The 18,435-nt window shown below is 39.6% G+C and overlaps 2 protein-coding genes across 4 annotated transcripts in view; one reads left to right on the top strand and one right to left on the bottom strand.

Moving 5' to 3' along the window:
- Nucleotides 1–6,609, top strand: part of LOC104932424 (heparan sulfate glucosamine 3-O-sulfotransferase 5) — an 81,925-nt gene extending 75,316 nt beyond the window's left edge. For all 3 annotated transcript variants that reach the window (XM_019278566.2, XM_010747632.3, XM_019278565.2), the window contains 2 exons: nt 3,086–3,227; nt 4,741–6,609. In XM_019278566.2, the coding sequence (XP_019134111.1) occupies nt 3,121–3,227; nt 4,741–5,671 (1,038 nt within the window). In that variant the 5' untranslated portion in view covers nt 3,086–3,120 and the 3' untranslated portion in view covers nt 5,672–6,609. The remainder of the gene's footprint in view (nt 1–3,085; nt 3,228–4,740) is intronic.
- Nucleotides 6,610–15,712: 9,103 nt separating this feature from the next.
- LOC109142987 (uncharacterized) lies at nt 15,713–17,616 on the bottom strand. The gene is made up of 2 exons (XM_027284452.1): nt 17,406–17,616; nt 15,713–15,925 (listed from the first exon to the last, which is right to left on the bottom strand). The coding sequence occupies exons 1-2, from the start codon at nt 17,500–17,502 to the stop codon at nt 15,747–15,749; spliced, it is 276 nt and encodes a 91-aa protein (XP_027140253.1). The 5' UTR covers nt 17,503–17,616; the 3' UTR covers nt 15,713–15,746.
- Between the last annotated feature and the right edge of the window lie 819 nt (nt 17,617–18,435).

The following is an 18,435-nucleotide window of genomic DNA, read 5'->3' as shown; positions in this document are numbered from 1 at the left end:
GACATGAATAAGGAACTGCTGATAAAATCTTAAGTCTGCAAATTTGACGGCTGTTGGCCAAAAATGAGAAGCTTTCTTTTGCAGTCTGAGGTCAAGGAACTGTTGTTAGCTACAATTTTACATGGTTAACCTGCTGCTGTCGTCATTGTAAACTGCACACAATGCTAGATTGGAAAACTTGACAAACGTAGCAACAGTAACTAAGGGAGACTTATTATTCATATTCATGTCATGTTGAGTTACTGCAATGCATTTATCTGAAGGCTCTGACATATCTGACTTGGGGCATTATAATATAAAAAGTGTCTGAAAACCCCAAATAACTGGATGCTTGTGTTAGCCTTGGTCTGTTGTTTAAGGCAGTTAATACTAACTTGAATGAATATAGTGTTATATTGTTAATGGACAGTATATTTAACGTCACATGGCCTGCCTCCAGCGTTTCCTCACTGCAGATATCCAGATAGACCACATAGCGTTTCCTCAGTATGAGTTTTTTTGTTTCATCTTGCTGTTGTTGAGCGAAAAGTGCCATACAAATAGAGTCTGTTTGATTGATTAACCAAGTGCCAATGGGATAATGGTAAATCCCAAAAAGTTGTGTAATAATAAGTAAAGAAGAGTCAATAAATCTTCAGAGTGACGCAGTAATGTCTGTTGTACAGCAACATCTATCTTTGCAAACTTTAGCTAACATTAGCCACCAAGCTACTGGTCATACCAGACCAAGTAAGGCTGGTGCAGCAAGAAAACAACAAAAACAGAATGTAACATTAGACATAAATATAATTTAATTTATGTCTAAGGTTTTACAATGTTACAGTTCCTCTTGTAAAGATTTTCTTGAAACAAATGAAAGAAGGTCAATTACTTTATTATGATATTGTCTTGATGCTAAAAAAATATGACTTCATTTCTATTGGAAACAACTGATTTTATAGCCCCGTCTTGTTTGAGAGATACAGGCTGTAATGAAAAACATTTCTTTTCTAAATGGGGCTCCACAAACATAGGGCTGGCCCCTGGCTAACTGCCTTTATTCTTCTGCTTTGTCAGACTGATGAAATTGCAATTGCTCTGCTGGTCTCCCTTAGGAAGTCACCACAAGGCAATATGAGTGAAATGTTTTCCAGTCACACCGGGGTCAAAAGCTGTATACTTGTTTATGAGATGCTCTAGAGGCTCTGCTCGTTTGGTAATGGTAGGCAGTTATAAAGGCTGGATTAGAGTGCAGTCCACCCTTTTGTAATAGTGCTACGACTTCTGTATGGATCTGTTATTCCATAATGTGATTTAGCCAGTCACACTGTGGCGAGCTTGCAGATGCAGGAAGGCCCAGGTATCGATCTGCAAAAAAAAACTGGAGAAACTCTTTTCTTTAATTATAGAGACAAACATTTATGTTTTCCATCTGTCTTAAAGTACATAGTGCCATCTTTTGGATAAAGACATGAATTCTTTCGTTTTCTTTCAAGGTCAAAAGAGCCATACGCATCCACATAATATAAGTGTTTGTGCACATAAGTCCTGATCTGTGGATCTGAATATTTTTAGAGATGGCGTCCATCCTTTTATTGAGGTCAAGAAAACAAAACAAGAGTGCTCCAAGGACTGGGATTAGGTCACATTTGCTTTATTTTACACATATTTTATTGTATTTTATACTTTAGCTTATTTTAAATGTTGATACCTTGAATCTGTCTCATTTGGAATTGACTTCCACAAAATCATTTCCAAAGCTGAACAAAAAAAAATATTTTGATATTAACAATAGATTTTTAAAAAGTGTGCGCAATATGGAACATGTCACATTATCACCTGACTCTGCAGTTTTCCTCAGCTCTATGGAGCGTTTTAGCCTCTTTCAGCTTATTATTTTGGCAACTTCACACCTCCCTCTTTAGCGTGGTTTCCAGCAGCAGCAGGTGGCTATTTTCAATTAAAAAGCTACATGCCAAGCGTTTAATGGCATCGAGATAAAGTAGACAACTAGCTGGTGAACATAATGGTGCATTTAGCAGCTAAAGAGCCAGATATTTTTCTCAGGAACATGTGAAGGCCAAAAGATGATTAAAAGAAGATTAAATATGGACTTTTGGACAGACTTTAAAAAAGATAATGATGTTTGTCCACTGCACAACTGTGTGCCCCCTAGTGACCAAAAGGTGCAGGTTAAAAAAACTGTAAATCCTGTCTTATATTATACTGATATCATATTTTAATACTTATGTTTTGTTTTGTCTCCATGCCTACTAAATTCCATGTTATTTAAATTTCCATTTTTTTATTTTAAAATTTCACTCATATATTTTTTGGCTATTTGGGGCCAGGACATAACTTCTGACATGTTATTGCCTTTTAAATGTGTTGTGCCTCCTGCATCAACATTAGCATTCACAGCATTCACAGCTCTGACCTGATGAACATAGCTCCCATTCGCTCTCATTTCACTCCTGAAATCCTGAGAGTCTTTAGCTGCTAAATACTCCACTATGTTCACCAGATAGTTGCCAGCTCTGGTACTGGGCAGGTAGTGTCCAGTGGGATTTGTGGAAAAACAGCTGCCGGCCAGTAGCAAGGTTGATGAGAATGATGACACCGAGCCAAACAATAAAGTGACAGGCAGTAAAACCAAAACAGATAGACTGCAGAGCCGAGTGATAATTCTCTGTGCGTTTGTCACATAAGCGAGCCCTTTCCGAATACACATCTGATCCATTCTTGATGCAGAAATATTGATCAGTGCAGCTATAACTTGCAAGAACTTCCAGTTGGCACATACTGAGATGAAATATTGACCAAAAGTCCACAACTTTATTTTCACATTCCCGTATCAAAGCCAGGCAGTCATTGCGTCCCTGTGCATTAGATTAAATCTGATCTGGAGTTGGCAGAAATAAATAAATAAATGTAACAAAGTGGTGGTTGGTGGGTGAGCATTTTCTCTAATGGCACTGCAGCACTTTCCAGGCGTTTGTGAGTGTGGCTTAATCACTTGTAAGACTTGATTGAGTGTGTGTTAATAAACATTAGGCTGTCTCTCTTCCCCTGGTGATTAGTGGTTTATGTGCTCTGCTCTCCGCAGGCTGAAGACGCAGTCCTGAAGATTGATGGAGGGCCATGCTATTCAAACAGCAGGCATTGCTGAGACAGAAGCTCTTCGTTCTGGGCAGCCTCGCTATCGGAAGTGTCCTCTATCTTGTGGCCAGGGTTGGGACCTTGGATAGGTAAGATGTCACTGTCACAATACAGTATGATCTAGCATATCTTATTGGTTAAAGTGAATTTGTGATTCAATGCCGGCAGTCCTCTTCATACAGGAACGTGGCTGGAGACAAAGTTTTGGCAGGCGCAGGTGTAGAGATATTTTTGCCCTAAATTCAGCCTGTCAGGCAGTGTGTCAAAAAATGAGGCAGGAGAAAACAGGGGAAAACAGTTTTCTGAGAGACTCAAGGGGCAAAGATTTCCCCAGAGGCGAAACATCAGTTTGTTTGAAACAAGTAAAAAAAACTCTTAGTTTTCCTAGAAAAAAAAAAAAGAAAAATCCCACACTACAAAAAGTGATGGTCTGTTTTTCACTAGCTTTGTATGGAGTTGAATTTAATGCTACTTAGTGCAATAATTCTACCAAACCAAATTTGTGTGTGCTTGATGTGCTTTTTTACATTTATATATTTTTTGTTATTATAAATAATTTTTTGTTGGAGGATTTATAGACCAATGAAAACGTTTCAGCTCGTAGATCCAAAAGTCTTCTTCAGGTCCTTCCAGACACTGACATAAGAAGATTGAACCCACCCTCATCTGTCTCTGTTACACACGATGCTGGGTGCTATATTAGAATAAAGCAGCAGACAACTCTGTCTAAAGTTAAAAACACACACCAACTAACACCGCTAAAGCTCTCTGTAGTTGAACTATTTCCAAAATGTCAACTTTACCTTTATTCTTCGCTGAAGATTTTGGGCTGAAACTGTCTCCGGATTTACTATATAGTGCATATAGTACATATTCACCCTGCATTTATTTGAATGTCTGAATTCTTAAGGTGACATTTATTTACTGTATAGTGCCCTCAAAAAAATCTACAATGCAATAAAAATGTAGGGTGCATGTGCTTTCTTCCAACAGTCCCACAATACAACACATTTTAGATATATAAAAAAAATGACTGTTGTGTCACACAAATCCTGTCAGCGATGATAGAAAATTATGTTGAATCAATAAGTTTCCAAAAGCTCAATTTACTTCTCAATATAGAGTCAACTACTGCAATCATTTCCCTTCTATCAAGTCACTTTTATCCAATATTAAATCCTAATAGACCCATAGGCTTTTTCTAAAAACAAACAAAAAGTTGAAATAGAGTGAATCTTACATCATCTTCTCGATGTGTTTGAAGAATTTCCTCCTATCAGTGTCATTTTACTTGATTTTAATGCAATGTCTTGCCTTTTTCTGCCACAAGCAGAATTTTTTCACTTGTTTTAAGATAACAAAAGACAAGGTTTTTCAAGCTGTGTTTTTGGCGTGGATAGTCATATCTGTTAAAGCTGAACAGAGAAAGCACCGCCTGCAGAATCTCACATTCATCAACAAGACAAAAGGGTGTATTTGCACTGAGAAGAGATCTTTGCACTCTAGCCAAAGAGTTCATTTGAAATGCATTAAGGATTTTGGTGATGAATAAGTACTAACAGTGTCGAGAATGAGGATGTCTTTTTTGCTTTTCTCTTTCAGGCTACAGCCCATTTGCCCTATTGAGAGCAGACTGCCTCCTTCCGAGCCGGAGCAAATCCCTCTTCGCACCCTGCAGTTTAAGCGTGGCCTGCTCCATGAACTACGCAAGGGCAATGCAACCAAAGAGCAAATCCGCCTGCACAACCTGGTCCAACAGCTGCCTCGGGCTATCATCATTGGAGTGCGTAAAGGGGGCACCCGTGCCCTGCTGGAGATGCTCAACCTGCATCCAGCAGTGGTCAAGGCCTCGCAGGAGATCCACTTCTTTGACAATGACCAAAACTACGCCCGGGGCATCGACTGGTACAGGGAGAAAATGCCCTTTTCCTTCCCTCATCAGATTACCATCGAGAAGAGCCCTGCGTACTTCATCACAGAGGAAGTCCCTGAACGCATCTTCAAGATGAACTCCTCCATCAAACTGCTGATCATCGTCCGCGAGCCCACCACCAGAGCTGTGTCTGACTACACGCAAGTACTGGAGGGCAAGGAGCGCAAAAACAAGACCTACCATAAGTTTGAGAAGCTGGCCATCGACTCCAACACCTGCGAGGTAAACACAAAGTACAAAGCGGTGCGGACCAGCATCTACACCAAACACTTGGAGCGCTGGCTGAAGTACTTTCCTGTGGAGCAGTTTCACATCGTGGACGGGGACCGGCTTATCACCGACCCGCTGCCAGAGCTGCAGCTTGTCGAGCGCTTCCTCAACCTCCCCTCGAGGATCAGCCAGTATAACTTGTACTTCAATGCCACCAGAGGATTTTACTGTCTGCGATTTAACATTGTCTTCAACAAGTGCCTGGCAGGCAGCAAGGGCCGCATCCATCCAGAGGTGGACCCATCAGTGGTGACTAAACTGCAGAAGTTCTTTCACCCCTTCAATCAGAAGTTTTACCAGATCACTGGTAGGACATTCAGCTGGCCATGATGAGCTTTGGACTCCTTCAATGAGATTCCTTGAATTGGTGTCTTTTTTTAAAAAAACGCCAAGTTCCAAGATCTCAAAAGATATTAATAGCACTTTGTTTGAATTTAATACAAGAATGACAGTGTGACCAAATATAAAAGGAACTTGATGTAAGTTTGTTTTTACGTGTGTGAAAATAAAAAACAGTTTGATGGTTTGATTCAAAGATTCTGTTGAAAGCACTTGATCTTGCTAATAAATTCACCTGTCTGCCATTGTTTCCCATGAAGAGAAAAAAAAAAGTGATTAACAGAAGAGATTATTTTTGTTGTTCCTTAAAAGACGATCAAACACAGACATTCATGCTATTAAGATAAGCTTTAAGTGTAATGCTTTTTTCATGATAAAACACCATAAAAGAAGACAAAATGACATTTGATGAACAACAGACATGTTCATGTTTCCCATCATGTAGTTTATTTGACCAAACTGCATGTGAACTCAAGATGCCATTAGAACATTGTAGTTTTTTGTATTTTGTATTAGTTCTGTTGTTTTCCACCATGCTTTATTTTGAATTCAGGAAGTGATTCATCCATTAGAAGGTGATTCTCAAAACAACACTTGGTCTGAAGATCAGAACAGGTTCATCAGAATAGGATCTAGTGTTTCAAGCTTGACTCAACTCTTTTACGAAACCTTCATAGCATTTAAGATTCAAGCTGGTGTTTTTTAATGTAAGTATGTTGTTTCCTTCCCCTAAAGCTTTTTCATTGGTTTGCTAAATACCTGGCAAAAAAAAGCCATTGTGAAAAAAAAAGTTGTCCTCTGATGATTCTTGTCAAACCAACTGTTTATTCTATGATGATTAGCCAAAATTTGTCTGTTTCTGTGCAAATATTCATTCTGTATCATAAGTGTGTTGTTAAAAAAGGTGAAATTAAAAGAACATGTAAACATTTGTCAGCTCACTTTTTTCATTGAAAGGAATAGTTGAGCATTTTAGGAAAGACGTGAGAAGATTTATACCACTAGCTTAGCACAGACACGATTGAAAGCAGGGGGTAAGTGCCTGCCTGGCTCTGTCCAAAGTTAAAAAAGTTAAAAGTTAAAAAAACCTATCAGCATCTCAGTAATAACTTTGTGACTTCTTTGTTTATTCCAACAGAATCAAAAATGTAAAAGCTATTTATCAGCAAACTCCGGCTGTAGTGACAGCACACAGCTTCCAGAGTGTTGTTGTCAGGTTTGATACCATTGTACTCTTACAGTGCTTTATACTAAAATTATACTAAATTTATACTGTCATTCCTGGGCCAGATCTAGCAACCTGCACTTTAACTGCTGCACAGAAGTGCTGGGTGGATGAATATACTGTTGTCTGTCACAAAACAGGTACAGTATTTAACTATACACCCCAATTTTGCATTTCTGTTTGGCTATGGTCTAAAAAAGGGAGATACAATGTGTTGGTGAGTTTCAGAGGTGTATCTAGGTATGTATTTGAACTTTAGACTGAACCATAACGGCCATTTAATATAGCCTTAAATGACACACACAAAAGATTTAAAATGCTATCAACATTGAAAGGTTACTTTGAGACTGAAATTCAACAGATTACAATGCCAGCTCTGCTGCCATTCTGCTGATTGGGTTGATCAGTGATATCAATCATTATCAAGGTCATGTTAGCTAGCTGCGGACAGATTGGATATGTTAGATAACATCAACCCTCACAGACACTTACCAATCCGAATAAGTCTTCTGTGTGTGAAAGCTTTGAATCTGAAAGTGAGTATTCTTGACAAGAGCATGACGGTGATGATCTGATCTGATCCATAGACCATCAGTTAGTGTCCCGAGGAGCTTGACTGACAGAGTAATCCTGATGACATGCCCACTGTGTTCTGGGTAACGGTACAGAGACACAACACTGACAATCTCAAACATTTTTAATATTTCATCTAATAACGTAAAATGAGCACAAGTCATTTGAGTCATTATGTCTCAAGTCAAGTCACGAGTGTTTAACTTCCAAGTCAAAGTCAAGTCTCAAGTCATTTATTTTCTGTCAAGTCAAGCTGCAAGTCTGACAAGTCAGGGCTGAAGACTAAAGTCCACATCTCTGGGAGACATGAAAATGGTTTCTATTGTTTTATCAAACTCTGAGAAGGAAAGTAAATAAACATATTTCTCTCAATATCGTCAGGCTTTATTATGCTTAGATGCATAATAAATGTGCATAACACAATAATGTTTAAATTATCATGGAATTATTGCAAATTTGAGATTTGAGGTTAGCGTTTCAGTGTAGGGGCACTGGTTTATGTAGATAGATAGATAGATAGATAGATAGATAGATAGATAGATAGATAGATATAACTAGAAATAAAAATGTTTTATACAACTATAAACTATATTAGAAATTGAAAGTAACTGTAGAAATAAAATGTTTTATACAACTATAAAGTATATTAAAAATATAAAGTGACTGTAGAAGTAGAAATGTTTTTTACAAATATGAGAGAGAACTACAAATGGAGATGACTGTCAGCAATTAAATAAGGCTGTAAACAGATGAATGAAATGAATGAATGAATGAATGAAAGTTACAGTCACTGTGTCCTTGGGCAAGATACTGAACCCCAAATTGCTACTGAAGACTGTGCCTTTGATTGCGTATGAATGGTTAACTCCTCAAACTGATGAGCAGTTGGCACCTTGCATGGCAGCCAATGCCATCAGTGTATGAATGTGTGTGTAGAAAGCGCTTTGACTGGTCACAAGACTAGAAATGTGCTATATTATACAGTCCATTTACCATTCATTTACCATTTCACATGCAGTGCACACAGTACCTAGTTGTCACTTGTAGGCAACAAGATTAACAACTACACAGAGATCAGGAAGAACTTGGTGTCAGTCGGGGGTCAGGGTTTATCTTTACCCTGCTGCCTGCCAGCAGGTTAATCTAACCCTGGCCCTGCCTCAGGTCCATGAGCAAAAACTCTGCAAGATTCGGAACCTTCTCTTGGAAGTGAACACTGACCTCTGACCTCCTAGAAGATTGATATATGATATGATTTGACCTTGTAGTGTTTGTGTTGTGGATGGTGGGTAGACCAGAACAGTAACAAAGATGATGCTGACACCTAGTGTTGTGTCAGAGCAGTAAATAAACTGCTGTGGATCCATGCCTTCCTTTTTTCTGTAATGTTGTTGGAGCCACTTTAATGTAGTTCTCATTCCTAGCTACCTGATTCACGACACGCATTGATACTTCTAGGAATATTTCATTCTCTACAGCAAGGGTCTTCAACCAGGGGTCCATGACCCCTAGGGGGTCCAGAAAGGTACTGCAGGGGGTCCGCCAATTTTTGTCATAATAATTGCCAATTTTGACAGGAATTTTGGGCCCCATGACAAAAAAATCAAATTGGGCCCCCTCTGCGCAGCTGTTGTCACCACATCTCTAGGACCTAACTATCCCATCAAAAGCTTTACATAACTCTAATTAAAGGCTTGCAACTGTTTTGGGTTTTGTAGTTCAATACTAGTACTAGCACAATATTTACTGCTGGTGATTTGCACATGCATGCAAGTCTGCATACAGTATGCAGTGCAGTTCACTATTTGATGCAAGATTAAAAGCCACCATAAAAATGTGCTCAAGGCCATTTTTAATTAACTTTTACTGCCCAAAACACATAAAAACAAAGAGATAATTAATTTTAATTATATATACTCAATGATAATGGTTTAATAATTTTATATTGGTGTTTACCTATCTTTTGGAGCCTAATTTTTGGGGGCCCTGTCAGTCGTGGGCCCTTGGAATTGTCCTAACTTTTCTCCCATATACGGCGCCCTTGCATATAGGCTAAAAACCGAGTGTATAAGTATAGGTTGATAAGGTTGAATAAAAGTCGAATAAAGGCTTAAAGTGTGAAACACTTAATGAATTACATGTGGGGGTCCCTGTTTTGTTTGTCTCTCGTTCAAGGGGTCCTTTGGCTGAAACAGGTTGAAGAACCCTGCTCTACAGTTTCTCTTCGGAGTCCCTCCATCATACATGTCACTTCCCTCACATACAGTAAAAACTCATCTACCCACAATGCTTTGGCAGCACTGTAAAGTCCCCTCATCCTCCTGTGTCTGGGGCTCCGGGCCTGCTTTCCAGCCGCTCCGCCCATAGACATATATACATAGACGGCGCATTGAGCACTGAATCGTACGTCGACGTCGCCGCCATATTGGATAAGGCAGATCTGCCCGTAAACTAATACAAGGAAATGAACTGAACTTCATAAAGCGCCTTTCTACAAAGTGCTTTAAGTTAATGTCTCTTATACACCCATTCACACACACACTAATATATCTGGGAAACAAACAGGCACCAAAAACAACGTATGTAACTTTTAAAGTGATGATTATAAATGTTTACTCCTTATGTAAGCACCAAACCAACATATGTATTTTTCTAATGCTGAGTGTTTACAGCTACTAATGTGTGTAACACTGTTACTGTGATGATAAATATTGAAATATTTATATTTAACATTTAATCTGTGTCTATAATAACCAGATCCTGAAATGTAGATGTGACATGAGGGTTTTCTGAATAAAGAGCATTACACGTGAACATATATACATACATACACACACACACACACACACACACACACACACACATATATATATACACATACACACACATACATGTGTACTATATGTATGTATATATGTTCACGTGTAATGTACACGTTAGTGCTCTTTATTCAGAAAACCCTGATGTGCTAGCAAATAACATTAGCATGTTAACATTAGCATGTTAGCGGTGACGCAATAGCAATTATCATTAGCCTGTTAATATTAATATGTTTACGCTGATGCGCTAGCAATTAACACTAGCATGTTAGCATTAGCATGTTACCATTAACATGTTAGTGCTGATGCGGTGACTCACTAGCAATTAGCATGTTAACATTAGCATGTATTTAATTCTTAGTGGTTAATGCTAATTAGCATTAGTATGTTATCATTAGCCTTTTAGCAATTAACATGTATTTAATTCCTAGTGGTTAATGTTAATTAGCATTAATTTTAGCATTGCTAACGCACTAGCTGCTCTGCTATCTCTGTGTGTCATTTTAGACAGATAAGTTCCAATTAAGTACCAAAACTGCTAAGATGACCGCCGCTGATGCACTAGCAATTAACAGTAGCATGTTACCATTAGCATGTTAACATTAGCATGTATTTAATTCTTAGTGGCTAATGATAATTAGCATGTTAGCATTAACATGTTAGCAATTAGCATTTATTTAATTCTTAGTGGCTAATGATAATTAGCATGTTAGTATTAGCATGTTAGCATTAGCATGTATTTAATTCTTAGTGGGCTAATGATAATTAGCATGTTAGCAATTAGCATTTATTTAATTCCTAGTGGCTAATGTTAATTAGCATTCATTTTAGCATTGGTCGCTAATGTTAGCAAATAGCATTTCTTTACAGCTAGCGCTGCTCTGCTATCTCTGTGTGTCATTTTAGACAGACAAGTTCCAATTAAGTGCCAAAACTGCTAAGATGGCCGCCGCTCAGCTTCTCCCCCCTCTCCTCCTTCAGGCAGGCTTGAGGTTGCCAAGCAACCAGGACCTAATCAGCTCTATCAGGCACACTCGATAATAAAATTGTAAACAATGGCTGTGATATGTCTCCGTTCATTTTGTGTGATTTTTTTTTAAAGGTGTGCTTCCGATGTTCTTGCAAACTCCTGAAACAAGTTGAGTCACGCTTGAAACAGGTTAGTGTCACCCTGCCAGCACGCCCCAAGTACAGTTGTGTTCATTAATAAATTATCAGCTATATATTCATGCAGCATTTTAATTTAACGCATAGACCAATTGACTCTGTAAAATGATAGTGTAGTGAAAGTTTCAGTGTTATGTCTAATGTATTCAGTGCTGATCTCAGGAATAGTGCCAGTGCTGTGTGATCGTATCTGGTGGAGGAGAAGCTCGGGGTCACTGAAGATGATGTTTGATAACAGAGAGAGGCAGCTGAACACTTGTAAGTACAAGCTGTGTCAAAGTCTTAGCAGATTTTATCATATGGCAGCAAAGCTTCTTAGCCTACATATATTGACTAATTCACTGGATAAAAAATTGAACATTGCTGTGTGTGAGGTCGGTCCAGGCTGAATGCTAAATAGAAAAATAAAAATAAAAAGGATCCTGAGCTGAAAGAAGAAATCGTATTATAGGAAGGAGTTAAAAGGTCATGACAACATGAAAAAAGTGTGAAATGTTATTAGAATAAATATCTGAAAATATTCCCCTGTAGCCTGAATTCAAAATGGATACACTTTTCAAATATATATATATATATTATAAAATATTCAAATATTTTAAGATTTCCTTGAGGTTGCATTAAAAAAAGTAGTTTCTACAGGTTCATTCTGATATTTTAGTTTTTGTCACCGACTTTTACATCCGCCTCTGAGATCTGTTCCTGTGTTGATCTGGCTGTAGAGACACAGTCCGCTGCTTCGTCAGCTTCCCATAAACTCCATAATCTGTGTCTGACCCTCCAAAATTTAGGCTTCATTGCCCCCAGACACATCCTAATACTTCAGAGTGTGTAGTTTGTGACGATGGTTTCTCCAGTTATTTTGTTCAATTTTAAGTGAGGGGAATATGATTTTGTGTGGATGTTCAAGTCTAAATAAAAAAAAATTGGATTGAGCCATTTCATTATGTTCACCTCTAGTCAAATGGAGCAAGGTGCAAACTGAGCTCAGGATGAACTAAAACATTTCAAATGTTGATATATCGGCCCACAAGGCCTTGCTCTAATCTTAAGTAGTCCACGTCAGTGATTCATAGCCAAGATGAGTTTTTCTCTATTTTAGCAACAACTATTACTGCTGGTCGAGCTGTCAAACCTGCAGCTCGAAGGTTAATCAGACACTTCTTACTTCGCAAGTGTAAGCTGTTGTTTCAAAGAAACCTGTCTTCTGATTCTGTAGTGTTTTCAGCCTGCCAGGACCTCTTCCTGTCAGTTTCTTCCACTTTCTGTCTTTTTGATGGTGTAAGAGACGAGGGCTTTGAGACTCTGGACTCAACTTCAACACAAGTTTGGAGAAGGCGCCCCCTCCAATCTGACTTAGTTTACTTGCTTAGTTTTGGCTAAATTTCTAGATGTCTATGGTGATGCTATTTGATCCCATATCGACACTCCTAAGATGTTCATTAGTGTTCTGACTCTGGAAAAAACTGTAGTAGATTCCCCAAAACTACAGTATCTCTGAACTCTAGTTTAGTCTCTGTGATCTCCTTTTGACACTAACGTCATATTTTTTGCTTCCATTCACTGAGACTCCCTTAAACAGTCCGTAGCCCCCTGGGAGGTCCGCTAAAATAAAGACGTACACTTAATGGTCTGTCTGGCTTCCTTTGTTAACAGCCCTTTTCTTGCCTTAGTATAGCACTATATTGTTTCTTGCAGTGTGATATTGTCCAAATAATGCTCCAGAAACTGTTTGTTTACAACACTGCTTTTATACAGACGGGGTTTGTCAGTACTCAAACGTTGTTAGGAATAGTTTGCAACACATTTCAGGTTTAATTTACTCCACTGCTGCAGAACTACAGTTTGTTAAACCCATTATTTGTTCTTTATTACTTACTTACCATTAGGTTTGACCTCATTCCAGTTCAAGTTTTCAAACTTCAGAAGCTTTTCTGTTTACCATTGTACCATCAAGTTGTTTTAAAACTGTAGGTGAGTTGTGTACATGTATATTCGATTTCTCCAAACATACAACTTGGAATATGGACTGATGTCATAAAGTTTGTTCAGGGTTTTACAAAGTTATCCATCATAATTTTAGCTCTTTAGTGGAGAATCTGTTTTGGAGGCATTTTATCCAAAACAATTATTGTGACACATCGCCAGCGGATTTAGTATTAAGAGCTTTGTGTTAACTCAACATCACTGAGGGTAAAGTATCTCAGAGACAGTGGACCTATGTTACATAAATTAAAATGTTCATTTATTGAATTTAACTCCAACCATTGGTAAAACAAGAACAGATACTGCATGGTAGGGACTAGTGGTAGGATTTCGAGCAAACTGTAATAGAGTCCCCTCAGTGTCACACACGGAAGTGTCAGTGTGTCTTTTCTGAGCGTCTATAGTTGCTGAGAGCTTCACAAACATGCTGCCACAGAGGAAGAACGTAGTGTGACAGCTTCCTGCACAGCCGAGTTCCTCTGGACTGTCATCTTCTTCTGGTTGGTGATGCCCTGGTTTTGTTCCTGTAATCTGCAATGAAGCAAAAACTAAATTTTTGTGTGTGAATCGCTCTTAGTCTGGCCCCTCTCCTGAGACCAGTTTGCTTTGGGACACCCGACCAGGTGACTCAACAACACAGGTCCCAGGGTCACAGAACACGCAAACCTCTCCACCACGATAAGGTAGCGATTCTTGGGAGGAAAGTTTATTGTTTCAATGTTCATTACATTACATTACATTACATTTTACGACATACATTACATACATACAATTACTTACATTACCTCACATTACATTTTACTACATTAATTACATTTACACATTACATTACATTACATTATTAATTTTACACTATTTCATTCCTACTTAATAATATTACATTACTTTACATTTTACTACACATACATTTCAACACATCTTTATCTTGTTCTCAATCTTCTCGATGTCAGAGGAGAGGAGGATGTCGGCACCTTCGTTATCACTGAGGACATCCTATTTCGTTAGGTTCGTCACGTTCGTCCTCAGTGGATAACAGTGATGGCTTTAATTGCACAGGTGGTCTACACGGCCTCAAAACAGTCCATGATGATGAGGTTGTTGCCATCTTAAACTTCTTCCTCAGGTGACGTGCAGTCCACAGAAGCAGACGTTCATCTGACACCTCCCATCTCAGATGGCATCGGGCTCGTAGCCATCCAGTCGACGAGCTGTCCTCCCGCAGGACTCTTCTTCAGAAGACGCCTCATCATCGACTGGAGTGACTTCCACCACCAGGCCAGACGAAGAAGATCACCTTCCAGCGTTCCCTGGCCGGGGGACGGGCGGAGAGAACATGACAGGGAGCGGTAACAGGGGACGACAGGACAGGAGAGGACAGGGACGACATAGCTGACATGACAGGACAGGGGGACGACAGGACAAGGTGGACGAGAGGAGAGACAGGACCGGACATGGGACGACAGGACATGATAGGATCAGGGGACGACAGGACATGAGAGGCCAGTGGGACACATGGGAGAGACAGGACCGGACATGGGGGACGACAGGACAGTACTAGAGGAGATAAAGGCAGGACAGGGGACGACAGGACAGGTAAGGACAGGACAGTACAGTCCATGATGATGAGGTTGTTGCCATCTTAAACTTCTTCCTCAGGTGACGTGCAGTCACAAGAAGCAGAAGTTTCATCTGACAACTCCTCATCATCATGATTGTCATCGGTCTCGTAGCCATCCATGTCACTGAGCTGTCCTCCTCTGTTCAGGACTCTTCTTAAGAAACCTCATCATCTGACTGGATGTCTTCACCATCCAGTCAGACGAAGAGATTACTCCTTCCAGCGTTTCCCTGGCTTGGACCGGGGGTCCAGTCCTCATCACTGTCCTCCCTGCTCCTCTTACTGGAAACGCTAGTACCAGAGAGAGGAGGAGGTGTGGATCCTCGATGCTGCTTGAGGACTCAGGCGATGATTTCCCAACATCATCGCCTTCATCGACCTCATCAGCACCCAGAGAGACAGTGATGTGGCCATCGTCTTCATCTGAGGAACTGATGCCAAAAAAGGCTCTGTCATCATCTGAAGAGCTGAAGGGCCAGGAGCTTCGCCTTCAGATGAAGAAACAGAACACTGAGAAGGCATCGTCCTCATCTGAAGAACTGGAGAGGGAGTCTTCCCTTCGTCTGAAGAGCCTGAAACAGGGACGTCTTCGTCTTTGTCAGAAGAGGTGGCCCTCGTCTTCATCCCAGGGATGAAGTCGGGGTCACCATCCTCTCCGTCGAAGAGGCAGAGCTCTCATCTTCATCCAAGAGAAGATGTCGGGGTCACCATCCTCTCCATCAGAAGAGATGGAGCCCTCGCCTCATCTGAATAGATGAAGTCGGGGTCACCATCCTCTCCGTCAGAAGGAATGGAGCCCTCGTCCTCAACCAATCGAATGAGCATAAGAACAATACCTCTTGCCACGAAGGCGAGGACATCTGCAGGAAAATATAAAGAAAAGTTGAGTTATAGAGTTCAGTATAAAGTTGAGAATAGTTAAAAATAGTAATCCACCCAAATAACACTTAACAACTTAAATTGCATTCTGCATAAACGTTGTGTGTGAGAAAATGAGGACATGACAAAACACCATGCAAATATCTTCATGGTAATACATGTTCACAGGTCACAGCGTCCATGCAAGACCACATCACTTATTTACGAAGGTGATGATGAAAACACATCAAACGGCTCACACACACACACACACACACACACACACACACACACACACACACCACCACCACCACAGTGGTACCAAACATGGACCGTGCACCATCAACATGCAATAACCTTATTACAAAAATATCAATTTGGTTCAACGGCAACAAGTTGTCCTACAAGCACAAACATGATGACTGAATCGCAAACAAGACGAAGCAGAGACAAACCAGACGACATCACACGCCTACTGAACAAGACGTGACCGAACAGAGGCATTGCAGAAGAAATTTTAAAACCGTATGACAAAGATAAAAGGTTTACACTAAAATCTAGGCCAACCTCTGACACATGATGTAAAAAAACAGGATTTGCACTTAATGAAAAAGTGAAAAACCGCACATACTGGTTACTCCTCAAGTTAACAATAAACTTTTACTAAGTTAAATTAGTTTCAGGCTGTGGGCCAAGCAAACACACAGGGACATTTTCTTTAACACAGACCAACCATGTAATACATCATTCACTCCATATCACACCACCATTGTTAACAATCACAACAATCACTCATATTACAGTTGTACTATAAAATATAGTTCCTCTTTTAACATTTATGTTAAAAACGACTATTTGAGGTATTTGAGGAGCAGTGTCAGTAATTATGTATGGGGGCGACAGGGCCAGAGTCAGGCACACTCAAAATTTCTTTAGAATTTTTTCTAGCTAATTAAATCAATCATCTAATCTCACAAATAAATCTCATTTCACACTATTGTTTACAGTATATTTTAGTTTTGTCCCTAAAAATGATTCATTACGTGAGGAACTTTAAACGACAACAGCTGTGTACGTTTAAACCAGGTGAGCTCTGATTACGCATGCGCGTTCAGGCGTTACCTGCTAAAAGTTCAATCGTCTCCATGGTGATAAAAATGAACATTCGATGCGTTTTATGAAAAACGGCCCAGTCGCCATCTTGACTTTAAAAATATTTTTCACTCAAAATCGACAAAATGAATACAAATACAAATATATATATATATATCAAAATAAAAACGTCAGTACATCGCTGCACTATTGTTAAGATGTTTTCCGAAGTTTTAAAGCGCTAAAGCCAACCAACAACACGTTTACACCGAGTATGACCCAATCTGTATCTCAAACATTTTCCAACTCGTCTACTTTTAAATTACACAGGTTCTGCTCACATATTAGAATAAGAATAAGAATAAGAATACATTGATTTAAGTGTCTTACCCGGAGGCAGGTCCAGCTCAGGCAGGGCCGGCACAGGCAGGTCCAGCTCAGGCAGGTCTCCAAGGGAGGGAGGGGCGGGCGGTCCGGAAGGAGGCATCTTTCCCGCAGGTGTTTTCTCTTCCTTCGGCCTTTTTCTCCTTCTCCTCCTCCTCTTCCTTCTGCTCCTTCTGGTGCTTCTCCTTCTTCTTCCCCCCTTCTTTTCTTCTCCTCCTTCTCCTTCTTCTACTGCCAACTGTAAATAAAGCTGAAAAAAAATCCTTCTCCTTCTCCTCCTTCTCCTCCTTTTCCTCCTTCTTCTCCTTCTCCTCCTTCTCCTTCTTCTCCTTCTTCTCCTTCTCCTTCTTCTCCTTCTTCTCCTTTTTCTCCTTCTTCTCCTCTCGGTTGTCCGGTACAGGTTTTCCAAGGGGTCAGTTTTTGCAACAGGTCGACTCCGGGTCAAGTTCACGTGCAAAGTGAGAACGTGCGAAAGGTCAGCAGGCCTTATATATGACCTCGTCTGCACGTGACCGTTCTATTTCCATGGCTACTACTGACGCACGCGCATATACGTGTGCGTGTGTGCGCGTTAAAGATGCGCTAAATGATGACTTTTCTGATTTTTATTGTTTCCACAACTTCCACTATATGTTTCTATCACTGAATAATAAGATCATAGGCAAGGCAATAACTTCAGCACATACATATCTTGAAAATTAAACATGTACAGTCAGTAAATCTTATTCTATTGATGTTTGTGCAGGCAGCTATTTTTCTGTTTTCTGATGTTTTTGTTTGGCCTCATCATCTCTTTTATGGTGTTAATTTTTAAGATGTAAGTGTGAAGAGTGACTTCCTATTTTACCCTCAGTTATTAATATTTTTAAAATAAATATCTCACCACCTCATTTTACTTTTTTACTTCTTTTTTTGTTACATTTTTTAATTCATTCAATAATGGCTTTAGATTAGTTTGAACACATCGGCACAGGTTCGTGTATTATTATAATGTATTATTATGTTTGTGTATTATTATTATTATCATCGTGTATTA

This window comes from Larimichthys crocea, chromosome XI (assembly GCF_000972845.2).
Source record: "Larimichthys crocea isolate SSNF chromosome XI, L_crocea_2.0, whole genome shotgun sequence".
Lineage (NCBI taxonomy): Eukaryota > Metazoa > Chordata > Actinopteri > Sciaenidae > Larimichthys > Larimichthys crocea.
The sequence above is the reverse complement of the archived record's forward strand: the minus strand, read 5'-3'. Positions and strand labels throughout refer to the sequence as shown.

Bases quoted from the DNA above. Each gene is read 5' to 3' on its own strand.
- LOC109142987 (XM_027284452.1), bottom strand. From the start codon at position 17,502: ATGCCTCCTTCCGGACCGCCCGCCCCTCCCTCCCTTGGAGACCTGCCT. The intron at 15,926-17,405 runs GTAAGACACTTA...ATTTTCCTGCAG, and splicing joins TGAGCTGGACCTGCCTCCGG to ATGTCCTCGCCTTCGTGGCA.